We start from the raw sequence: 25,620 nt of genomic DNA, 5'->3' as shown, positions 1-25,620 counted from the left end.
GGGCCACTTAAGGGCTGGTGCTAACATTGGCTGTGTTAATCCGCAGTGACATCCACTGGAGCCAGCCAGGGGAGAAGAGGATGACCGGCGGCACCAACTGGCAGCCCAAGGCGGCGCCAACTACGACCTGGAACCCTGTCTCCATGGTGACGCAAACAAACTTTTCACTGCAGATTTTTTGCTCTTATTCTGCTGTCAAATAGAGAGCTGACATGAAACCAGAACATCTGGGTTCTCTTACATAAACTCAAAATCTGTTACTAATTACATCCATAGCTATAAACAGAACCTTGGAACAGGTACTGGTGCTTTAAACAGTCTATAACTGTCTGTAGTCAGATACACACATATATATTTGGACAAAGGCACAGTTTTGGTAATTTGGTTCTGCACAACAGCTTAATGGGTTTGAAGTAAAGTGATGAGGCTGTGATTGAAGGGCAAGTCCTCAGCTTTTAATCACGGTTTTAACGAATTAAGTCCATTTTTAATAGGTTCAGAGTAATTGGACAAATTAACATAAAGATATGGGCATTATTTGAAATACTTTGATGCTAAATCAAGCAAAATGCTGAGTTTCCTCCCTTGAGATGCATCGTCAGGTCTTTACCACAGCCACATTAATACAATACTTGTGTTAAGCTCCTTGAATTAAAGCTGAAAGTCTGCACTTCAATCAAATGTTGATTGCTTTATTTCAAACCCATTGTTGAGGTGAATCAAAATTACAGCAGTGTAAAGCTATGTTGTTCAGGATTCTTTTAATGAACGTTTCGCACAATCAGTGGAGCTTAACAAGCCCTGGAGGGCTTTAGATGGCAGACATTAGTGCTGGAAAACAAAGAGTTGCTGCACGTTATTGTCGTGAGAGTAGAGGTTTTTATCTGCTCATAAAGTAACCATCGTTTAATTTTGTCAAAGCCTCAAAGGTTTCCATTTGTTGCGCTCCATATTTTGCAATATGAAAAGTAAAGAATCAGCGTGCACTGACAAGGAGGAGGTAATTAAAAAGGAGCTAGACCAGCTGTTGAGTCGCGACCTTTGTACCCCTGTCACCGTGGCTGTCACATTTAATGTTGTTGCCTTGTCTTGTCTTACCTGACCTGTTTGTGTCTCCTCAGCCTCCGTCGATCATGGCCTTCCCTGCCACCACACCCACAGGCATGATGGGATATGGCATGGTAAGTACGTGTGAAGCTTCTGTAAAACTCATTTGGTTTGAAGTGTGAAAGAAAAATAAGCTGGATATCCATTCAGGAAGTTGTCAAATCAGCTTGTTAGATAAATATTTCCCGTGCTCTTTATCACTTGGAGAATTAATTAAATGCACTTAAAGTGGGTCAAGTGACTCATTGTTTGCTGATGTAAATATTCTCAAGGCTGATAAGTAAAGTGAGAGGTGAGTTCTCAGTAGTTTTTATTTAATTCAGTCTATAAATATTAATATTCAGTTTTCATCAGCAGATAGATCTGAGAGATTCAGGATGATGTGATTGTGTTGTTTGTGCTCACTACTGACGCCTCTGAAATTGATGTTTAACTTGCTGCAGCCTCCACAAATGGGCTCTATGGGGATGATGAATCCGCCCACCATGATGTACTCCCAGCCGGTCATGAGGCCACCCAACCCCTTTAGCTCTGTGTCTAGTGCTCAGGTGGGTGCACGTTAGTTTGCTCCGGGTTGATGCACAGTAAAGTTTGCACAGTTATCAGGTTGAGTAAACTGGTGTATCCATTGTGCTGTGATGTGCACCATGATTAGTCACTGTAAGTTTTGTTGTCAGTGTGATATTGCTGAGGATGATGACAGTTTTAACAAATGAACCCTTCACTCTGTAGAGCTGAATGGGACAAAAACTGTGAATCATCTCCCTTGTTTTGACTCCCTGTTCCAAAAAAAAAGCCTTTTTTCTTTTTTTTTAATTAACCCTTCTCTCATACATCACAGCTTCTCCAGACTAATCTCATCCCTCCTTCAGTCTCTGTACTGACTCTGACTTCTCCTCTGGTCCTCCTACCTCCTGTATTTCTCCCTGAAATAGCCCTCTGCAGCCTCTAGTCCTTCCAGCCAGAGTCCTCTCCGAGCCCCTGGACAGGACCCGTTTGCACACCTCTCTCTCAAGGATTTCTTGTAGAGCATCTCTTTAGGTACATCATGCTCTTTGCTTGTGGATGCACCTGCATGCTTTGCATGTCCAGTTATCCATTTGTTTAATTTGTATTCAGTATAAATCCATCTGATTAGATGTATTGCTTTTTACTAATGTTAACGTGGTGTTGCTCAGATTGCTTGCCTTATTGACAGATTTAGCCATACTCATTCTAACCCCTAGTTCATCCACTATCACCACATGTTGCTCAAACCTGTTTTCTCTGAACTGTGTAGACATTGGTGAACTAACAGCATGTTTGCTAAGCTCTGACCTAACACACACACACACATATATATATATACTAATGATAAATGTCTCATTTTGCTATCAGAAACCTACGTAAGCAGTAGTTGCTAATGAAGCTAATGTTATATCCATGTATTAGAGAAATTAAATTAATCATCATGATCCAAATAGTGTTATTTTTATTTTATGTGAGAAACAAACATTGTGTTTGAAATGATGGCGTTAGCAGATAGCGTAATAGAAATGAACAACTATGTGGGATTTAGCCACTAATCTGAATTTCACAGTTGTCAGACTAATTTCCATCAAGTTTCTATTATTGTAGTGTAACCACACTAATTAATAGTGGACCTAATTCTGTTAACTACTGTAGCTTAAATTAGGAGAAGTTCAACGCTGCTAACAATTTCTGTACCTTTTTTGTTTGTTTTTGTACTCTGGAAGTCTAAAAACAACAAGTCCTGCCCTTAAGAAACACTTCAGCATAAATTTGAAGGCTCTTTGTATTCATGGTGCTGTCGTTGGCGAATGTGCTCATGAACAGGCTGGTTCATGGTTAACAGTGTTAAGACTCCTAGATATGAAGATTTTGGGTTAATTTAAGGTCCCAGTCACATAGGCCTAGAGACTAATCAGTAACAACCTGGATAAAGAAATATTCATCCCCCGACCATTTGGCAAGTGGTTGTTGTTAGTTGCAAGATGAAACTGGTTGCCAATCTCCTTTCGATTGCTTTGGTTACTTGCAGTTTGGATGAAAGATGCTGCTCTTGGATTCAACAGTAAGGCAAAAGTTGTGAATGGTCTGTTTCCAGTTTGTCACATTTCCCATTTTGACTTCCACTGGGTGAGCAGTTGACAGCTCAGGATCTACCATCCAAACTACAGATGACCATGGCAATCTGTCAGTGATCGACGCAAGGAGGGTTTTTTTGGAGCAGCACCCTCTTTTCAACAGATTTCACCTAGCAAACTTCAGCAACCACTTGGGTTTTCCCAAGCAGCCAGTCATCAACTGGTCTTAAGGGCCTATGCGACTGGACCTAAGAGAGAATGCTCCTCTCTTACTTGTTATCACTGCCAGGATATATCAGTGTAAGGTTTTGACTGTTAACAGTTGCTGGACTGGATTATGTCTGCAGGCATTTTAGTGAGTTTCTAACATTGTGCATGACCTTTTCTTGCAGATGCAGTTCATGTAATTTGAAGGAAGTGACTCTTGGAAGATGAAAGCACCCAAGCAGCAAAACTTTGTCCTCGTTGCAGTCTTCAGAGAAACATTCACACAATGGTGCAGCGACTGTCAGAAACCATGCTAACAATGTCCAGATGACGTTTGGCGATAGCTCACACCCATTATTCTATAACTTGTCCGAGACGTCGAGTGATGCTGCTGTCTAACCCACCCACCCCTTAAGAGGACTCCTTATCCGTTTTACAGTGTAATCTGTAAAGATAGTTTTGGGTGCTGAGAAACTTAAATGTTGATGTATTTGGACATGCTGTGGTTGGATGTAAAGGGTTGATGTTCAGAGGGGAGGGAGTGGAAGGGAAAGTAGAGCAGTCCTTCCCTTTCTTGATCCAGTCATCAGTCATCTATTCCCTACGGTTATTTAACTGTCACTAAGTAGTGATGCTAATGACGTTTACACCTGTTTAGTTTTTGTCTTTTTTACCGTGTTTACAGTAGACATTCCTTGTGTGTTGTTTGTATTTATTTATGATTATTGGTTTAAGATTGGGGGGAAAAAATAATAATAATGTAAAAACTACAGAACACGTGGGAGTGCTTCAGCATTAAACAAGGATCTCAGACTATCATTAAGAGATAGAGTTAAAAAAAAAAATAGCTATTATATAAATGACACCTATTAAGCGGAATGATAGAGCACTAAATATTCTTTTTGTGTTAAGAAAATTTTCTACTAGGTGAAGGACTTCACAGTCCCCGTTGTAATTAAAGTGCAGGGGTTAGAATACAAGTCAGTTAACAGTATATAGTTGATTCTGTGCCTAGGGTTTTACTTTGCAATGGATCAGTTTTTCTGACTAGTTGGAAAAAAACAAACAAAAAACAAAAAAATAACACACTTCATCCACGAATCTGAGGCGTCGCACTGGGTGGTGGGCTCCATTTGCTTTAAGCTTGGCATGCCATTGACTCACTGACTGTAATCAAGGCTGCCTTTACTCTGAATGTGAACGAGTTGTCTTCATGTTGCACACATCTTTCCACACTGCAGTTCCTCAGTGAGAGGGGGCGGGGGTGGGAGGGCGGATGGCGCGTCCAGTGGAGGGGAAAAGAGTCACAGATTAGTTGTAAATTAATTGTATAAAAGATCCCGAGGGCAGGGTGGCAGAGGAGACGCACTGTTGATCGGTGCTCTGTGTATATAAAACCTGACTGTTCTTTGAACGCAAACGTTGAAAGATGTATGAAATATGAAAGCAATTCAATCAAATTTGACTCTACCTAAGTTTGATTCAGGATATTCTCTGCGTTTGTCTCCGCAGATGTTTTCTTTATGTAATTAGAACGTGTAGCAGACAATGACTGAAGTCTTTTCTTTTCTTTTTCAAATAAAGAGCAGCTTCCACAAACTCTTGTTTATGTTTTGCTAGTTAATAGTTGAAGCGGTTTACCTGATAGCACTGGATTATAGCACGTTTTCACACAACAGGCTGTCACTAAATTACGTGCTGAATCTTGTGTGGGCGCAGTGTGTTCCAAGAAGTTTTTCGGCTTTAGTGAGTGAAAATCAGGTATTTTAATTGGCTCTAATTAGCAAAAACACATGTTAGCGCTTTATGGTTGTATCACTGGCCTTTCATCCAATATGCTCACATCTGGCTCCAAAAAAATCAATCTTTCATATACAGTCTATACTTAAATCATAGTAACATACTAATAGAAACAAATTTACTCTCCAGTTTGACTGTCTTTCAACCCTTAAGTCTAATCGGAAGATATTAAAAGAATTTGTAGCTTTTGACATTTAATTTTTATGTTGATCACACCTTGCAGGGTTGGGAGATTATTTTTCCAGGGGGCTGCATGCACTAGGACTGGTGTGGAGGACCACATGGATAAACTAAACTCAGTTCTGCTCAGTATAAATTTGAATCTCTGTGAACTCATTGGTGTGGCTTTGGGGAAAATGAATTGCCCACCCATGCTGTAGTAGGATTGGGATGCTACATCACTATTTGTGGGATATCCTGATCTCAACTGGGAGGCCAATTTGAGTCTGCTGAATATGGTTTCTTGTAGGATTAAGGGTTAAACACTGCAGATTAGCATCTGTCCTGTGAACCCTCATGTCCCTAGTAGTTATCATTAATTCCTAAAGTCTATTTTAGTAGGTTTATAAAAAGATCCACACTTCTAAAGGTTTTGTGAAGAAGAGAATTTAACATTGAGACTATAATGGGTTTTTTATTCCGGGTTGTAAACACGCTCATTAGAAGTCTGTGGACATCAACTTGCTTCTGAAGCCAGTCAACAAATGGCCATTCAGTAAATTGCTGCTTGGGATGAGGGAGAGGGCTTGATGAGTTAAACACAAGGCCATCAAACAGGAAAGCTGAGTAGTGATCCTACGTGAGGCTGATTTTTAGACCACATGTATACACCCTCAGCTGCTCTGATGGAAGACACTTAAAACAGAGGGGAGAGTGTTTCCTTTATGGGTTTCTGTCTACTTTATCTTTAAGATCAGAGACTCACCTGAAGGATCTTATCCAGCAGATGACATCCTGCTTTAGTAGACAACATAGTCACATGGTTACTAACCAGTTGCCAAAGATTTTTAAGGTCTTTGGTTCAGGACAGTTGTTTTGTTTTTTGCTGTAGGGGTCACAAGACGGTTAAATGATAAAGGGAAAAATATTCCGTAGACTAAGGTTTAATTTGCTGACTAGAGAAGTCAGAGTCTAAAATGTATTAGACCTAAATAAAATCAGCACAATTCATGAGCTATTCAAATATAAAACCTATAACAGGATTTTTGTGCAGCTTATGTCACAGTTCACTTTCCAACCGTTTTTATTTGTGCTCTTCCTAAGCTGAAAACATGAAACCAGGAAGGACTCAGGTGTTGAAACTGTGGCTGTGCCCTGAAACCACATCAGGGTCACCGTGGGAATATTTATGGTCTGCTTACTCCAAATAATTTCACAGCATTCAGAGTGCAGGCGGAAGGGAAAACAGTGCCTTGCTGTAAGCTTGTATTTGAGGTTTGGGCTGTCCTAGAGCCTCGCCTGCCCGTGAGGATGCTCACACCCTTTTGTCAAACAGACCGATGATGTCAACGTGTGTAAACTGGAGACACCTGCTGGACACTACCTGGCATTACACCACTGACTGCATAATTCATTTATATTTAAGTGTTAGATCAGTTAAAAATTAAAGCTTGAACTTGACATGAAACACCCAGACATTCATAAATAAAAATAAATATTTATATAGTTACTGAAAGTCAAATTAAAAACTGCAGCTCATGCTCATCAGATCCTCCCCATGCACGCGCTCTGAGTCCGCCCCCTCCCACGCGCATGTCCGGAGATCCGGCGCATCCAGCAGCAGGAGTCCTGTGGAGGAGGTAAAAACTTTATTTCCCGTGTGATTCTCTTTTTTTGTAAAACATGAAGATGGGAAAGACAGAAGCGGGCTGTGAGAAGTCCTCAGGTGTCCTGTAAGGTAGGCAAATATAAAACACAAACAAACGATGTTTTACACTTGTTGAGTTTGAAGTGGAAAGAAAGGAAGTGACACTCTCTGGAGATTTAAGGTAAACCTCTGCCACTCACGTTAATAGGTTAACATGAGACTTCTCAGGTGTGCTTCATTTAAAACCATTTTTTACTCTATGAAACGTTCATGTGCTTAAGTTTGCTCAGCCAAAGAAAACTTTTGCGTCCGCCCTGTTGTTGGTTATCTCTGAAGGAATCATCAGCTGCACAAAGACCAGACGATTCCTCGCGTTACTGTCCAGATGTCAAAGTTTAGTGTTAAAGTATCAGCATCTCTTTCGCTTGATAAACTTTTTTATATAAAAAAGAGCACACCAGCTAAAGTTTAGCACCACTGATAGAATATTTTTCCTCAGGCACCCTTATTACTCTAAACATAATTTGGGTACTTATTAGAGTAACAGTAAATACGTGCCTGTGGCTCATTAATATATATGACTTGCTTATATCAATAGCATCAGTGTGTAAGCAGCTGTTCCCGTCGTTAAGGAGCTGCTTACTTTCCAACCTGACCCCCTTCTTCAAAAAAGTTCCCATATTCAATATCCAGAAATTCACTGTGTGAACTTCTATAAGATGTGACTATGAAACTACATACAAGCCAAAAAATAACAGGAGCCCCTGATTTGATCTTTAATATTGATGGTTTTGTAGGTTTAACCTTCTGTGTAAACCTTGTTAAACCTCCATCAGTCACATGATAGAACCATAGCAGTGCACTAGAAGTTGAAAGCAGCTTAAGGCAGCTATATACTTGGGTAAAGTAGAAAATATAGGAGCTACAGCTTTAACAATAACTCCTTTAATGGAATTATTTTCATTGCTTTAAATACTGGACCGGCTTCTGGTTTAAATTGGAAAAAATGGGCTCCACGTCACTCTTAATGAGAAGCCTGCTGTATAGAGGGGTAGCTGCATAGACAGTGACCACCCTCATTAACTTCTAATGCAAACCCAGTCATTTTGTTCTATAAGCAGACCTGAAATTTTAAAGAAACCACTTAGATCAGAGAAGAGCTTCTAGGTGTCACTGCTGGTAGTCCTTCAAGGGGTAAAGAGTTAAGGGTACAGCTCTAAACTTTGAGAACTTTACAGGATCTGAATTAACTGCTGTATACTTTGACAGAACCAGCAACCGTTTCCACACCTGTCCGCTGAGAAAAGCAGGAGAAGGAACCATGATAGACCTGAGCCACCTGACGGAGGAGGAGCAGGCGATGATCATGACGGTGCTGAAGAGGGATGCTGAACTGAAGAAGGCAGAGGAGGAGAGAGTCAGGTTGAAATTTGAGTCTCAGTCACGTATGACGATATGAAGTCATATTTTTGGACGCCCTTTAAGCCACTGTTTACTCGCGTGTCGCTGCTTGGCTCTGTTCTTGACATGCGCTGAGACATTTTGGGCTGACTCTTAAGTTAATGTCATGTTGTTGAGCTAATGTCATTTTATTGATTTAATAAGAACTCCCAAGTCCCTCTGTCACCCGTTCTGTGAGAAGAGGCCTTTGTCGGATCGTCAAAATAATATTTGTCTGCTCATAATCCAATAACACAGTAACAGCTTGGCTGGACACAGACGCTGCCTCCATAGCTGAGAAACCTCAATGTGAGATGAGCAATTAGATTACAGCCAAGTCCACACGTGGGAGAGGATCATGCTGGTCTGATGGACAGGAATAGAAACCCTTAAAGGCCTCAGTGATGGGAGATGCATCAAGAGTGTCGAACGTGATGGGGAAAAGAAGTTTAATTTGGTCATATCTTTTTAGGACTTTTAAAACAATTGACATCTGCTGTTTCCCTGTCGTCTTAGCACCTTTGGGCGGGGTCAGAACTTCCTCACTGTGCATATTCAGGGTGTGTGAAGACAAACAAGAAGCTCACATCTTCTCTGACCTCTCCCATGTCCTGAAACAAAAGTGCACACTTCGTCTTTCAAATTGCAACCATGCGTGCAAACTATCAAAAATCCCCGATGCTGTGTACCCTGTTTTGATTTCATTTTCAAAAATCGAGAATGCCATCAAACAGCGTGCTTTTTGTTGTGGCCTTAATGCAATTGGCCGGCCTGACTTTTTCCATCAGCGGGGGGCTGAATGCTCACTGTGTCTCGGCCAGTCTAGTGTAAAAGGATTAAGCCAACAGTCTGTAATAATGTGCTACCCTTTTTTCACATGACCACCGAGTTCCTCTGTGAAGGAGGAAAGATGAGTTGGAGCAGTCAGCTCAAGGCGGAGGAATTTTTTTGTTCCCTCTTTGATTCAATTTAAAGTTGATGGAAATGTTTTCCGAATTCCTGCACAGTAAAATCAGAAGCTTATCATTAGCTTAAGCTTAAATCTGAAAAATGCTTCACACGATTAAAAACACAAAAGAGAATTTGTGTTATGTTGATTGCATTGTGAACACCTTTAAAAGATTTTTGGGAGTTTGTCTGTCCTTTCTGCGCTCTTGGCTTTGTATTTCACCCCATATTTGCAGGTTAGTCCTGCTCAAAGTGAATTAAAATGGTGTCAGATTTTTCATTCAGTGCAACCGAAAGCGAGCATTGTCTCGCTTTTGCTCTTTTTTGTGTCTGTAGCCATTCAGCAAGACGTGCCACTCAGCTAGGATTAACACACTGCATAAAAGAACTAGAAATTATACAGAAAAAACCTCTCCACTTGAGCGTTTTCACTTCATTTCTCTTTTGTGTATGTCTATTTTATTCTTTTTATTATATCCTAACAGGAAACTGGAGGACATAGTAAACAATACCTCCCAGTCTGACGCTAAACTGAAGTACCTGACAGGAGAGTGGTTTTACGAGGCCAAGTCACGCAGACACAGGGACAAGATCCATGGCTCGGAAATCATTCTGGCTTCCATGAAACAAGGAAAAGCGGCTAGTTTAGGTCTGCTCATTCTGCACTGTTCGCTAAGAGTTTTAAATGCACATTTCGTGCTCAGGGGAAAAAAACTTTTCCTCTTTTTGACCACAGCACCCTGTTATCACAACAGAGGCAAGTACAGATTTTACTGATCTGCTGGATTTAAATGTTTTAGCCTTTCGGAGGTAAATACATACAGAGTGCTGAGGTCAGAAATGAGGCCAGGAAAGAATTCCCTCTCAACGTGTGGTGAAAATCAGAATTATTCTGCTTCATCATCCTGGAGAGTGTTGTTATTCACAGACTTTTCCAAACCTCTCTCTCCTGCAGATGGTTCTCTTAGACTTGACAGACCCAAGGTCGTGAGCAGTCGAGCTTCAGACATTGTTCCTCCACTGAAACCTGCCAGACAGCTGGAAGCAGAGCAGCCACAGCAGATTAGGTAAGCAGTTGTTTCCTATAGTGCTGTGCAATACTGCAAATGTTATTATGTCAACACAAAAAGGTTCAGGCATTTCTCATGTTTGAGGTCTATTCAATGATGTCCAAAAGAAACTGTATATAAAAAAATTACAAGTACTGATCCTGCCGTGCTAATATCGATCTGATACCAGTAGCAGCTTCACTGTGACTCGAGAAACAGACCGCGAAGGATGCGTTCACATGTAACGCTACCAGACACTGATATTATCACTTGAGGCTGAACCAGCTCTGTTTATCTCTCTCGTCACCCCGTCAGTGTGAATATGTACTCGGAGTCTTGTGACTCAGCCTGTGTAAACATAGGTGGTGCTGACAAGGAATACATCTGTTTTATAGCCAGGCAGCGGCTACTGTACCTTCTGGGCAAAGTGTTTAACTCGATAAAACTCTCAGAGCAATTACTCCGATTGGGACATTACGAGATGTTGTTGTTATGTTTGAAATTAAGTTATGCAAAAAAAAAAAAAATCTGGATCGTCCTATCCTATGGTTCTAATTTGAATGAGAAGATTGTTTTTTATTGTAAGACCTTTTGTTAATATAAGACTGGATTAGTCACACAGTTGACTGTGTAGTGAAGTCACTTTGTGCCACACATTCAGCACACTTCTGTTATAGTGCAGTCAATATTTGACTTAGCCCCTCTCAGGTATTTGCACTCTGACAGTGTTGGTTTGCAGTGCATTTATTTCCCATTGCTTCGTTACATCACATGAGATTTAAACGCAGTTAAATGAATTGCATTAGATTAATTTAATTCAGCCACAACATAGACATGTCGCAAGTGTTGTCTCATATGTTTGCTCCTTTGATGTTTGGGTGGTTTGGATGGGCAGACATCTTTTGCTTCTTTAATGTCATTACTCTTTACTGTCGCGAGTCCCAGTCATGCACGGTGTTGTTTACATATTAGATTAAAAATACACCCATTTTTTTTTTTTATTCTTTTTTCCCAGTGATGCAGAAAAAGAGAATCAAAGTTCAGGGATTCGCTCCCCGAGAATGGTACGTGTTGAAAAACAGGCTGGACTTTCTTTTTTCCTTTTCTTTTTTCCTGTTGTAGAGTTAACGGCGCATTTCATTCTTTTCTGTCTTCAAGCCGAGGCATAACCCTTTTAACCGTGCTTCCCTTGTTGTTGTTGAGCCTCCTGAAAATAATCATTACCTGTCAGCCAGTCGAGACCAGGAGTCACTGGAGACAGGTCTGAACTGAAATTTGAACATACAGATCTTTGCGGGGCTATCTGAGGGTATCCCGCAGTGAGCCTCTTATCTTTTCTGTCCTCAGAGCCCGTCTCTCCACTGAAGAATCACCCAGCAGGTGAGGCCAATCAGACATCAGAGGGCTCCTCTGTAGGTTTCAGGCCAGTGCCAAAGAAGAGGACCTTTCTCTCCAGACGTCCTCTCAGTCCGTCTGAAAGCAATGGTCTGGGGTTGGATGCTCAGCCGGGGTCAGCGGGGATTATTCCTACACCACGATGGAGGCTGCAGCGGGGATCCAGCGGGAGCTCTAATCAGTCTGGCCTGAAGAGCCAAAATGAAATGCCTCAAAGAAGTGCAGTGTCTAATCAGGTAGCCCGGTCATCCACATCTGCAGATGAAAACTCCTTGCAGTCACTGTGTGACAACTCTCAGGTTTCCTCCAATTCAAGTCTGGAAAGACAGAGAAACCCAGCTTCTATAACAAGAGACAGGTCAGTGGGAAACTTATACTGGGAACCTGTAATTAAACGTTTGCATCCTTCCACTGTAACTCACAACCTGTATATTTTCAGAGTGTCCAGATACACAAGAAGTGATGCGTCCACTGAGACGGGACCATCGCAGAGGAGTGAAAAACGAGATGACCAACCTCAAAGAGAGCTTCCACCTTTGAATTTTGTCACGCTGCCTACCACCAACATTCAGGACAAAGAAAACAACAGCCGTGTGGGGCCAGCGATGAGGCAGGAGGAGCTGAGTTTGCCCCAAAACATTGTGGGTAAGTTCAGTAACAAGGTACGACAGGGCAGGGCTTTCAGGCATGTATTCCTCTTTCAAGGATTGGAGGAGATGAAAAGAGGTGAAAGTTTAAAAAAATGAATAAAATCAGAGAAAAGTCTGAAAAACTGACATTTTTTGGGGGGAAATATTGTTTTTTCATTCTTCATCTTTTATTTATCTTGTGACCCCGAGTGTATCTTCCATTCTGGTATTCTCCTCTGTTTGTCTGCTACAGACAGACGATTAATCTTTTTTTTTTTTTTTTTCCCCACTTCAGCCAATGTCCAAAAATTTAACAGAAGATAATATATCGTAATTCCAGCAAATCCAATTTAACTCCACTGTGGACGACTATCTAACATACTGATTTGTAGCAAGTATAATAAACACAATATTCACCATTTTAATATTTAAGTACTAAGATTCAAGAATGAGCTCTAAACCATAATTAGGAAAATAAGATTATCTGAATGTATTGGGCAATAAAACAAATATAAGACACAATTAAAAGGGGCGATCGCCTGAATGAAAAATCGAGGGTTTGCTAAGGTCAGCAAGTTTTATCACGCTCTTAAAATGTTGTTAAAATGTTTTACTTTAGACTAAATATGAAATCACACTGCCATCAATATAGCAACACCGCAAAGTTATACTGCTATATGAGGTCCATTTCCCCTTCAGGGTCATCTTATTTTCCGCCTCTGCAAGCTTCCAGCACTCCTACAGTACGCAAGCACTCCTCATGCACTCACACATCTGTGATTTCACCAGAAATTTAACCTCAAATTCAGGTTTAAGGTGACCCGACATTCATGCCGGCGATCATCACCGGTGAAGGCGAGTCTAAACTTGAAGGCGACACATCAAATTAGGAGCTTATCTGAGAGAGAGTCAGTGTTTTGCTTTGTTTTTCACATTTTCTCTACTGTGTGCTGTGAATTTAGTGAGTCAATGTTGAACTCTCCTGTAATTTACCAGGGCAGCCGAAGGAGAACATTGCACCGGCTTATAACACATAAAAGAAAGAGACAAATTCGGCTCCCACCAACTTAAAGATGAGAAATTTGAAGGTCAGAACCTTTGGGGGCCTTTAAACTTAACTTAATGTGTCAAAACTTCAGGAGATCCAGCAAGCATCACAGTGACAAGTGATTAGAACTTGACTTCTGTAGAGTGACTTTAAAAACACAGGAGTGCTGGAATAAGTCCAGAGGTGAACAAGGAGAAGACCTTGAAGGGCAGAGAGCTGAAATTGAAGTCAGAAATGCTTTTTCCTCAGTGGGTTGTAGCGCTCTTTGGTCACACCTTGTACACTAATACTGTTTTATTTATTCATTAAATTGATGTTGTAATCCCGCCGCTTATTGAAGTAGAGCCAAGTATCTAATTCTATTTCCCCACGTTGCTTTTTAGATCCAGATCTCCCTGTATCCTATGATCTCAACTTCGTTGATAAGTCTCATCAGCAAACCCAGAGGTCAAATCATGCAAATGTGTTTAAGCTATCCACTCAGGCCACCAGTCCCACTGGTGAGGATGAGGAATCCATTGCAAAGGTGCTGGAGTGGTTCAGCCGCAGCACGGACAGCAGCGATTGGCTAAATTCAGACGATCCAGTGGTTACAAAGAGCCCTGACAAACATGTGGAAGTTAGTAGATTAAGAGCTGAGGATTTATTGTCGAAAGATGCTGTGGATATGATAAGTGACAGGAAAAAGGAAACGCTTGAAACAAAGAGGAATCATTTGCAAAGACAGATCAACAATGACAAAGAGCTCAGAGCCGCTGACAGAAGAGGCAGCAAGGAAGTGATTGAATCACAAGAGGAGGTGAAGACGGGGACCAGAGAGAGAATGCATTCACAAGATGTGAAAGACGATGCCGATGAAAGCCAACCACCTAAAATATCTTATCTGAAGTCGTTCTGGGAGAAAAGCAATACAGGCCCTAAAATACTCATTGGGAAGTCGGTCTCGTCTGGCGACAAAGGTCAAAAATCCGCTCAGCTGACGACAGAGAAAAGTTCTGATATGGCGTTGGTTCCTGGAATATACAGCGGGAATGAGATTTATGATAAATACGCTTCAAATCCAAGTGATGAAAGAGAAGAGCAGCTGCTAATCACTACAGATGTAGGAGAGAGTGCTCATTTAAATAACCACCAGCAAGCAGACAATCTGGTGATTAATTTGCCCCAAGAGGGTAATGATGATTCAACATATAAGTCAGATTATTTGATGTTGCTGTCCAGTGAGAGAAGAGGTTCAGATGCTGAGGTTTTTTGCACAACAAGAGCACCGGCAAGGACGGCCATCAGTCCAGAGTCTGAGAGCATCTCTTTAATCAAACCTGACAGCTTTTCTGAACCAAGAGAAGTCCTGCTGCCAGAAGAGCTCTCAAAAAGTCTCCCTGTGTCTCAGCTGGATACAGACCTTCTAACAAGGGCCAGCCTGGATTCTGAGAAGCTCTGTTTAACCAGAAACAATGTGTACATGGACTATAAGCAACCTGGGAATGATGTGCAGATCACCACAAAAGCACAAATTCAAAGAGGTTCAGGTGAGGATAAAAGCATTCATTCGAGCATGTCTCCAAAAAGAAAAGAGGAGTCATCCAATAAAGACAGGACTAACAGTCCTCATCTAAATAGGCAGGCGTTGCAAAACCAAGAAAGCACTGCAGAGCGAATAAAGCAGCTCAAATCCTTCTGGGAGCAGGAGAGGAACAAGCCCATGTTTTATACCGGCAAACCTAGAGCTTTCGGAGATGGTAAGGTGGCTCGTGGAGCAAATCAGGCGAAACTGAATAAAAGATTCACAAAATCAGAATATGACCTGAGGTCAATTGGCAATGAGTCAGGTAGTGACGATGAAAACTATGACAAAAATCATCAAAATTTTTCTATTATGCCGCTGAATCAGAGAATAGACAAGCTGTCTCCGAGCCTCGGCACAAGCCGGGCCCAGTTTAACACTCTACGCGAGTTCTGGGATGAGGCCACATCAGACTCCAAGGGATCATTTTCCTTTGACAAACCCAAAAGCCCCAAAAGGAAAGAGGGAATAAGTGCCCAGCTGTCGTCTCAGGACGTAAAGGTTGTTGATCCAGAGATTTACAGACTATCCTCTGCTGTCGAGAAAACAAGACCAGCCGTGATGAAATCATCTCCACCTCCTCTGAATCGATCAAAGTCGCCACATGACAGACAGACGGGCTCTGGGTCCAGAGCACTGGGTGATGGCAAAAACAACCCACCTAATTATAACTCAACTGAGTCAGGCCAACAAAGATTGTCCAGAAAGAGCTCAAAAGATTCCAGCAGAGAGGAGAAAACTTCAAAACCACAAAACAGCTCAGGAAAAGAGAGTCGTATTCCTAAGAGCAGAAAAGACAGCTTTGGTTGTTCGAGCAGTCGGGGTAATTCTATGCGCCGCGCCACCAGCATGTTCGCTTTGAGCATTCCCGATGAAAAAGATCAAAGCAAACTGAAAATGGATGTCAGCCCTGTTCACTCTCAGAGCAGAAAGCAAAGGCAGAACCCTGAGAAAGCTATAGTGCCGAGACGATCAGAGGAAACGGAGGCTCTGACTCCACGAGCACGCGCCTTTGTTCCTAGAGACTACCGGCACTACCTGGGGATGACGGATAAGACCAGCGTCCACACCTCACTCGCTCCGGCCGTGAAGGACGAGGGGTCAGAGGGCAAATCTGGGTATGAACTGGATCTGACTGGGCCGGTGAGGGCCAGCACACCGGTTAGCTCTGAGGAGCGATACAGCAGGAAGGTCAACAAGATGAGTCAACGCCCCCTGTGGGCAAACTACAGCAGCTCAGACACTGGCCAGGAGTCCTCTGTGAGCAGCACGTCAGAAACCTGGTCCAACTCGAGAAACAGTTCAAATCGTAAGCACCAGTTTTCAATCTGATGTTTTACTTTCTACTGCAACTCAAAGCAAGAACTTCTCTCTAAAATGGTTTTATACATGTCGTCATAAAGTTTTTTTTCCTTCAGCTACAGTTATGCTTGAGAAAAGTGGTTGAACAGTGCACTGCAACTGCTATGACCTTGTGATATCGTTACCTTTTGAAATGGGTCATTTGAATAGCCCAGACAGAGACTGTCTATAAGTAGAATACAACCAGCAGTCCCTACTTCAGAGAGACGCATCGCAGACCAGGTGTGCTCATGTAAATTACAGTAAATCCAAGGTGGCCCGGGATTGTTTGAAGATGGATTATCCTCGCGTCAGGTGATCTGTAGCAACCTATGGGTGACATCTGCAAATAGTACCAGTGGGTTGCTGGAAACATTTAAAGAAATTGAAATGAATTAGTTTGCATAAAATAAACCAGAAAATAAATAAACGAGCATCCCTCCCATTCATCGCAAATATCAATCTAATTTTTTTCAACAGCTGTTTTGTGTAGGTCGTACTCCTGTGTGTACACTCCGATACAGTTTGTCATCATGGCTTGGATCCAGCTGTGTCCTTGACATTGTGTCCGTGTCGGGTTATCTGTGTTGGCAACAGCAAATCTCAGTAAACAGACTGTGTACCTGCAGTCAGCTGTCTGTGTTTAATTTGTGGGCTGGGTAGCTTAATTAAAAAGCAAAAACAAAACAATATTTCACCAACAGTAGTTTTATAGTGCTATATATATATTCTTCAAACCTCAGATCTTGAATTGTTTAAAGGTTAATTTCTTTTCTTTTGTATTTTCATTATTACCTCATTGTAAACCTCAAACTTCAAATACTTCGATTTTCATTTGTGGATTCAAAGTAAATGGAGCTGCAATAATCAGCTGATCAAAAGCTGTTTCATAATCAGCTGTCAAAGATTAGCAGATTAGCCTCTTGTCTTTGCATTGCAATGCCGTTAACCGAAAAACACTGTAGTGGGATACTGTGATTGCCATTTTTCACATGCTTCTGGGTTTTTTTTCCTAGAACAGTTTAAAAATATTTCAGACTATTTATCATTCAAATAAGAATAGATAAACCTTATTTATACCTTTTGTCAAGTCTAAAAGTTTCCTCCACGCATCCAGGATCCAGACGACAGCCATTAATCAGTGCCCTTAATTTGCTTCATGGTGCTTTCTCAGCTTTCAAGACCATTAATCAGTTAATCAGAGCGTTTTCCGCTGGTTGCAGGTGAAAATGATGACGGTGACCAAAATCCTGTAAGGAAAGCACTGCGGCGAGCAGAAGCACGGCCCAAAAATCTGGCTAAAAGTATGGAGGATATCACCGCATCATTATCACCACGTGAGCACGTTCTCAATGCTAAAGCCCGAATCTTCCATTTGTAGACACAATTTGAGATGACTGATTCTTAATTCTGTTTCTCCAAGGACAAGAAAGAAGACAGGACTCAACTTCTGACCTCAGGCGCGTTAACGATGGTAGAAACTGCCTTTTTCCTTTCAGAAAGGATTTTATTGCCAAATGTTGAGCAGATTTACAACATTAGGAACTTTATGCGAGACATGATAAGACAAATACTTATCTTATTTTATCCTTCTGAGAACCAAGGGAAAAAAGTATCTCTCAGTTTAACTTTTTCTCTGATTTTTGTGTCTACTACAGAGGACATGCATAATTAGGCTGGGTCTCCGGAGGATATACATTTTCTTGCGATCATAACGGAAATTTAATCAGTATTTTAATCTTCTGCTTCCCAACTAACCACGCTCTAGCTTCTGTTATCGCATCACCCTCCTCGGCCTTATTTTCGGATCCAGACCACCTGAAGAAGATGAGCAAATCAGTTCCTTCATTCTTACAGAAGGAGGTAAAATGACTTCTTGCATCTTTTAGTCCTGTAGAAAAAAGCCTGCACTGCATCTTCGAGCACAGAGCTTTGTTTGCTGTCTGTGTTGTAGGATCCTGGCGAAACCACTGACTCCACCTGCGAGGACAGTTACCCCCGAGAGAGACTAATAATGGGCAGCTCAATGTCTAACCTCACCATCTCTTCTGGCAGGCCGTCTGTGTCTTCTGTATGTTTATACACAGCAGAATGCATCGCTTTGCATGTGCATTTTTCCCATTCACTTATCTCTCACTGTAACTGCGCTGCTTCTTGGCTTTAAGCTGAACTAGAGAAACCTTTTTACACAACAAAAGCTTTAAATTAACAATACAGGTGTCCTGAAGGCTGCATTCCACTTAGCATTCATGCTATTGCTGGCACAGCCGCCAACATGTCGTGGCCTACAGTGATACACTGACCTCATTCTTTTGTAAACTTTGTTTAATATGAGCATTAATCATCAGTTTTCTTATACTTTGAATATTATGTGAAGTAGAATATCTCCAGTTGTATTGATACTGACATAAATAAATGTTTCTACCACCACTGCACCCATGTCGGGATGACAGCCAGAATCAGAAAGATCCCAGAGCTGCCAAGCATCTGTGCACTGCACCTCAGCTGAACAGTGGGAGGCTAACCAGACGTGAGCAGATGTGCATTAGCTAAACAAAGTTGGTCTTCGGCCAAATCTTGATTAGTGAACACTTTTAATCAAGCGTAAATTTAAATTTTGTTGTGATTTTACCACTTCTCAGGCCTTAGGAAGCTCCAGTGAGCCCTGGAGCAACAAATACTGAAATGCTGAGTGAGATATGAGGTTTGTCAAGTAGGGCTTTTTTTTTAAGCTTATCCATAGAGATGATTTTAAAGGAGAAAACTGATAGCTCTAAAAGAAATTTGAATCCTCCCCACACCTTAGTGCAGTTCACAGCAACTTTCCAGCGCTAAGGTTTGTAGCACTGATCAGGTCAAAGTATAGAAAAGTGCACTAACAAGAACTCTGGTCACTGTTTGTACCTCACACATTCCTTCTCCGTCTGTACCTGCTGCACAATAAAACTCAATAACCAAAAGCTCAAACATGCATGCATCAGACCGTCTTCTGCTTTGTTTTATAATAAACAATGTTTATCTTCATGTTTGCGTATGCTTTCAGCTAAGTGGAAGTGTGATGACCATGTACAGTGCAGACTTTGCGAATGTGGAGGTCCAGGGAAGCATCCAGTTCTCCATCAACTACGTCCAGCGGCTCAGAGAGTTTCACATTTTTGTGGCCGAGTGCCGAGACTTGGCTGCTGTAGACCCGAAAAGGGGCCGCTCAGATCCGTGAGTGCTACTTCCATACTAGATTATAAACCAATGAAAGGAAACGTGATATTCCTGCATCATGTTTTCACCTGTCCCCCCCAAAAAAGGACTCCAGGTTTCTTTTAAGTCACTGTAAAATAATAATGAGGGGCATATACAGAGTATTGACTGTATATAAGAGATGGCTGTAGCCACTATAGCACTAGCATTTACCTGCAATATAGCAAAGTGGCAAGGTCAGAACAGCAGTGCATGTGGTTCATGATGTTTCCTCAGCTTTCACTAGAAACTTGAAGTATAAGAAAGTTGTTTTTTTTTTCATAACTTATTGTATTTATCCATTTCTACTATATTCTGTCACCATATCACACAAAAACGAATAAGTTATTATTCATTTTAGCCCATTTTTGGCCACTAACTGTGACTACTTCCTCCATATATTCTGTAAGATGTGCTTTCTTTTTCTTTTTAAGGTATGTCAAGAGCTACCTGGCGCCCGATAAAGCTAATCTCGGAAAGAGGAAAACATCGGTAAAAAAGAAGACGTTAAACCCGACTTTTAACGAGATCCTCAGAGTAAGAATATGTGGATATTTTACCAACACACAAATATTCCCACACCGTAAATCTTGCCTGACAGCAAATAAAAGCGCCCTGCTCTTTCCTATCCTCCCAGTATCGAGTTCGCATGGAGTATCTCAGGACCCAGACACTCATTCTTTCTGTTTGGCATCATGACACGTTTGGCAAGAACAGTTTCCTGGGCGAGGTAGACGTGGAGCTGTCTAAGTGGGACTTTGACCACACCCAGATGAACTACTTAGCCCTGAAAGCCAGGGTAAGAAAAAAGATAAACACGCACAAAGGCTTCTTTATCTGCGAGATTGTTTTCTCATCGCATAACGGCGGTTTATCTGGAGAATGTGGTCCGTCCGCTCATTTATTTTCCAGAGTCTTGTTTGAGTTGGTTATATCAGATGTCACATGATGAAGTTTTCGGGTGTTTATGTAATGTCTCCCGTGTCTTAGACGACGCCCACGCTAGCGCCATCAAATGACCGAGGAGAGATGAAACTAGCCATACGTTTCCTGCCACAGATCATCCACAGCGAAGGTCTGCAAGTAATCCTCCTCTGTTTTTTATATTAGATTAGCAGTATTGTTTACAGTGAGCACAGCAGCCTCTCACCTGTTTGTCAAAGCTTCTGTTATTCTGACATAGAGCCAATCAGAAGAAAGTCGGGTTAAAGGGAGACGTGTTAAAAAAAGACTTGTGTAACACCCTGTCCTCACATACATGGGTATTTTTCTTTGCATTTTGACTTTTGAAAAACTTTTTTTGGCTGAAGATTTTCATACTCTGCATTTCCTTCTGTGCAAGGAAACAGATTTTGTCCTATAACGTCAAAGGCATGTGCCTTTTTTCCTTTTCTGACATCAGACTGCACAACACATCATTTGTTTCATGTGAGGCGATTTCCTGCAGTGGCAGACAAAGGCAAGATTTTAATATCTGCAGTTGCATGAATAGAATATGGATGTCAGTGTTTCCCCTGATGTTTAGGAAGTTGAACCTCACTCTTGATTCAAATGTAAAACTCAGGCCTTCCGCTTGGCTTCTGATTGGCCAAGATTTCTACATCACCAAATGCTTGATGTTTTTAATCTGGATGGAGATATTTTTCACAGTGCTTCTGTTTTTTCTTAAAATGATGAAAGTTGACACCTGCCCATCTAAAAACAAACAAACCATGTAATGTGAACGATAAATAAGAATTATTTTGAACTTTTAATCATGTATGAGTATAAAGGTGGAGTTCTTAAGGAACCCTTTCTTTTGAGTGACCTAGCCAAAGTTTGGACTTAAATCTGATTGGTGTGACCTTAAAAGCTTTTTCATGCTTTAAAACCTTCAACTGTGGCTTGCTTAAAACAATTCTGCAAAGACGAACGAGCCTGAATTCCTCCACAGTGATATGAAAGGCTTATTACCAGTTATCACAAACGCTCGATTGCAGTTCTTGCTGCCAGAACTAGTTATTAGATTTAGGGGTGTAATTACTTTGCCAGGTAGGTTGGTAAACTCGCCCAGAAGGGTGATGACAATATCCCATCAGCCTTTTGCAGCAGAGGAGTAAAAACTGCATTTTGTATTTCCTTGGGTTATATTTGTCTAATATTTAAAATGTGTTTGATCTGAAACGTTTAACAAATATGACAAATATGCAACAAACCAAAGAAATCGTGCACAGTAAATACTTTTTCACAGCACTATAGCTGACTATCACTGTACAAAGTGTGTGCAAGAATCAACCTAGATTACCAGTTAAATAAAAGCAGGAAAGAAAAGCATCATTTAAATCCAGTAATAAAATGTTATGTATTAACCTCCCTTACTGCAGTATGTTTTAGTTTTTAAGTTCAGTCTTATACTTGTGTAGAAATACCAGAGTCATAAAAATGTAATGTCATTTTCTTTAAAGGTGTAGCTAAAGACAGTTGCAGCACTGGAGAGATTCACATTTGGGTGAAAGAATGCAAGAACCTGCCTCTAATCAGGGCTACCATCGACCCATATGTAAAGTGGTATGCACAGCTGATTCATCTCAAGTTAGTCATTTAAGGGGTTCTTCTGTATTAGTCACGACATGTTTTCTTCTGCCCGCTCATTTGAAGCTTCGTCCTGCCAGACACGAGCAGGAAAAGTCGCCAGAAGACGCGTGTGCTGCGGAGGACGGTGGATCCGGTGTTTAACCACACGATGGTGTATGATGGCATCAGAGAGGCTGATCTAACAGAGGCATGCGTGGAGCTCACTGTGTGGGACCGAGACAGGCTCGCAAGCAACCTGCTGGGGGGCCTGAGGCTGGGGACTGGAACAGGTAGGCTACTGATGGAAGAAGTACTTATGAAAATGCGCAACCTGATGAGATACACTCAGCGGCCGCTTCATTAGGTACACCTGTTCAAGCACTGCAAATGCAAATATTGGATTGGCGACACATGGTATCAGCTCGGTGCTTTCAGTCGTGTAGACATCATGAAGACAACCTCTGTTAGATGGGATAGACAAAGTTTCCAGCTGCCAGTTGAGGTGGCACTGAACGACAAACTGAACATGCCTTCTGTTGTGAAGTTATTGGAGCTTTGATGTTTACATTATGAGTGAAAGCAGTAAGACTTGCTCATTTTAGTATATATATATATATATATGTGAAATGTCTTTAATCTTCAATGCTTTGATCATTCTTGTTGGCTGGTTGCATGCACAGCCTTTATAGTCTGCGAAACATAAAAGTGTGCAGAATGTAATTTTCAAAAACAGAATGACATAATGTGAGTAGTGTTTCTAGATCAAAGTGTGTAGAAAGAAAACAAAGGCTTTATATGATGTAGATAAGAGATAATTATTCTAAGAAATTTAAGTTTCATGCTGGAACGATGACTTTTTTTTTTTTTTGGTGCTTTTTTTTGTCTCGCTCTCTCTCTGTAGGCAGAAGTTACGGAGCAGTGGTGGACTGGATGGACTCGAGTCCTTATGAGGTGGCGCTGTGGGAGCGCATGATGGCTACCCCGAATGAATGGGTGGAAGCCGTACTCCCGCTGAGAATGCTGAACTCTGCAAAAACCGCTTTCAAATAAATATCTCAAACTGTGACGAGTATAAAGTAAAACTGCTTTTACATTTCAAAGTTTAAAAATAAATGAAAGGCAGCGGAGTGAAACACTGGAGTCATCAGTTTGGCAGAAATTTTACAGAAACCTGTAGGCCACCCAGCATAAAGGTGGTATGAACACTTAGAGAAACCTCTGGAGGGTGAGTTTTGTTTTTAGACTCATATTCTTACACAGCTATGAGAATTAAGAAGAGGATCGACCAATGCCGACATTATTTTTATAATTCCAGCACCTTAAAGTTGTTTGTTCTGTTCTAATGCGACACAGTAACGTCACTTTCACCTTGTCTTTTGCCGAACATGAATAAGACACTGGGTATTTTTTATGTGTATTGTTATTTGGAAGAACTTACACTTAGTATATACTACAAGTTATCAATGTTATATCACCTGGAAGTGCCAATATAGCCTTTGTTTACTTAGCTGAGTCTTCAGAAACATGGCTTCTTGGACTAACAATTATTGACAGTATTTTCAAAAATATAATTCAATCCAAAGACAGATCTCACGTGTGATGAACTGTTAAAGTGCCGTGTTAATTATATTAACCACAAGTGCAATAAAAGACATTTAATACAGATCATTTGAACAAGTCTGTCTTTTTTAATTGTTCAGTAAATTATAAGAAATGCAACATTTAACAGCAGGTTTTTCTTAGTGTTTTTTGTTGAGCTCTGAAATATCTCAACTGTTTTTGTACAACCGTTACAGATGACAACAAGCCAGTGCACTTCTACTGCCGGTCCCAGGCTCAGATAAATGTGGAGGGTTGTGTCAGTGAAGGTATTTTGTGTAAACTCTATGCTACTATTGGACAAAACCAAAGGAGGAGGAGTGGGGTGGCGGGTGCTTGGAGGCAGTGAGAGAGAAGGAAAGGTTGGTGTATAGAGGTGGTAGTAGGGATTTTAAAAGTAGCTTTAAATGTAGAGAATTAGCTTATGTGATGTGGAGTCCTACAGAGGTGTAGGTATGCGCTGGAGAAACGAGGAATAAAGGTCAGTTGAAGCGAGAGAGGGTATACGCATCGATAAGAGGGAAGCTGTCATGGTCTGGCAGAGGCAGACTGTATGGAGTGACGCAGAGGACCCAAAATGCAGACAAAATAGAACGTGGAACAAAACTTGAATTAACAAAAAGCGAGCTGTTTAATGAGGATGGTAAAAAAGGTACAAACAAAGGGCAAGGCAAACTGAAATAAAACTAAGATTAACCTAAACTGGGAGAACTAAACAAACAACATGAAAAATCTAGACATGAAACATGGCATGGAGACCAAGGCGTGAACAACAGACAACCTGACAAAGAATGAACAGAAACACAGACTAAATACACACAAGGGTGATTAGGGGAAGTGGAAACACATGGGGAAACAGCTGACACTAGTCATAACTAGACATAACAAGACAAAGGAAGCAAAGCTGACTACACTGACATAGGACACAGACCTTCAAAATAAAAGAGGAAACATGAGATGCGGACAAGACAATATAAACTTGACAACATAAGACACGCAGCATGAAACAGGGAGAGGGAAACTTAAATACAGGGGTAGAAAACACAAAGAGAAACTAATAAACAAATGAACTTAGCTACCCTAAAGAACTTAAACATAACATCCAAATAAACTAAAACTCAAAACGCTGGGTCAACAGACCCGGGAACGCGACAGAAGCAGGTGTAACAGTGAAGGAGCAGAACTGGGTGAGTGGGTGGAGATGAGCGTCAGCAGTGATTTGTGACAGAAGGACAGATATGATGTATGATCTGGAGACGGTGGCACTGATAAAAAAGACAGGAGGCTGGGATGATGTCAAGATATTCATTTAAAGTGACCAGGAAGGACATGGAAAGGAGTATTTCAGAGGCTCAGCTCAAGTTGAGTGGTTTGGCAACAAAGTTACATTTTGTCATGCTGAATAAATGTCAGGTTAACTTGTTCATAGATTAACTTTTGTTTTGGATCCACCGTCAATAAACTTTAACTTCTCTTGATGTTTCTGACAAATTACCTGCAAATGTTGAAACGGGTTAATATTCTAAACCTACATACAGGACAGACGCGTACAGAGCAGTATGCACATCAGCAGGTAAACCTTTGTTGTTGTTGTTTTGTCATTTTGTTAACAGCAAGAAAGTTAAAATAATATTCCTTATTTTCCAACCCCAGTTTATAATATGGAACATTTAACATTGAATTCAATGTAATCCAACTGCTAAAAAAGTTGCACTAAATATTTTTTTTCAACGCATAAAATATGAACTATTATCTTCAAACTGCAGTAAATATTGAGCCTAAATAATGGCTGACCAAACTGACATTTCTTTT

At 41.1% G+C, this 25,620-nt stretch overlaps 2 protein-coding genes across 13 annotated transcripts in view; both read left to right on the top strand.

Annotated features, from left to right (window-relative positions):
• Positions 1-5,000, top strand: part of picalmb (phosphatidylinositol binding clathrin assembly protein b) — a 21,223-nt gene extending 16,223 nt beyond the window's left edge. For 8 of the 9 annotated variants that reach the window (XM_042226516.1, XM_042226517.1, XM_042226519.1 and 5 more), the window contains 5 exons: positions 47-146; positions 1,122-1,181; positions 1,551-1,655; positions 2,043-2,148; positions 3,587-5,000. In XM_042226516.1, coding sequence (XP_042082450.1) covers positions 47-146; positions 1,122-1,181; positions 1,551-1,655; positions 2,043-2,135 — 358 coding nt within the window. In that variant the 3' untranslated portion in view covers positions 2,136-2,148; positions 3,587-5,000. The remainder of the gene's footprint in view (positions 1-46; positions 147-1,121; positions 1,182-1,550; positions 1,656-2,042; positions 2,149-3,586) is intronic. The other variant, XM_042226518.1, reaches the window with a different exon arrangement.
• Positions 5,001-6,905: 1,905 nt separating this feature from the next.
• On the top strand, positions 6,906-23,896 carry sytl2b (synaptotagmin-like 2b). Of its 4 annotated transcripts, none has more exons than XM_005937895.3 (20): positions 6,906-7,000; positions 8,278-8,430; positions 9,882-10,045; positions 10,352-10,463; positions 11,461-11,509; positions 11,604-11,706; positions 11,793-12,198; positions 12,280-12,485; positions 13,901-16,390; positions 17,646-17,759; positions 17,846-17,896; positions 18,191-18,285; positions 18,377-18,493; positions 19,466-19,635; positions 20,091-20,193; positions 20,294-20,455; positions 20,647-20,731; positions 22,101-22,203; positions 22,294-22,499; positions 23,111-23,896. In XM_005937895.3, exons 1-20 carry the CDS (start codon positions 6,954-6,956, stop codon positions 23,257-23,259), a joined length of 5,085 nt encoding a protein of 1,694 aa, XP_005937957.1. In that variant the 5' UTR covers positions 6,906-6,953; the 3' UTR covers positions 23,260-23,896. The 4 variants fall into 4 exon arrangements, with proteins under 4 accessions (XP_005937957.1, XP_042082449.1, XP_005937959.1 ...); XM_005937896.3 differs by having other exon boundaries at positions 6,945-7,098; XM_042226515.1 differs by lacking the exon at positions 18,377-18,493.
• The last annotated feature ends 1,724 nt before the right edge of the window (positions 23,897-25,620 follow it).

This window comes from Haplochromis burtoni, unplaced genomic scaffold (assembly GCF_018398535.1).
Source record: "Haplochromis burtoni strain Fernald_Lab_line unplaced genomic scaffold, NCSU_Asbu1 Contig_216, whole genome shotgun sequence".
Taxonomy (NCBI): domain Eukaryota; kingdom Metazoa; phylum Chordata; class Actinopteri; order Cichliformes; family Cichlidae; genus Haplochromis; species Haplochromis burtoni.
The sequence above is the reverse complement of the archived record's forward strand: the minus strand, read 5'-3'. Positions and strand labels throughout refer to the sequence as shown.

Coding starts and splice junctions, on each gene's coding strand:
- sytl2b (XM_005937895.3), top strand. CDS start 6,954: ATGTCCGGAGATCCGGCGCATCCAGCAGCAGGAGTCCTGTGGAGGAG. Junction 16,391..17,645: donor CTCGAGAAACAGTTCAAATC/GTAAGCACCAGT, acceptor CGCTGGTTGCAG/GTGAAAATGATGACGGTGAC. Junction 18,286..18,376: donor CTTCATTCTTACAGAAGGAG/GTAAAATGACTT, acceptor TCTGTGTTGTAG/GATCCTGGCGAAACCACTGA.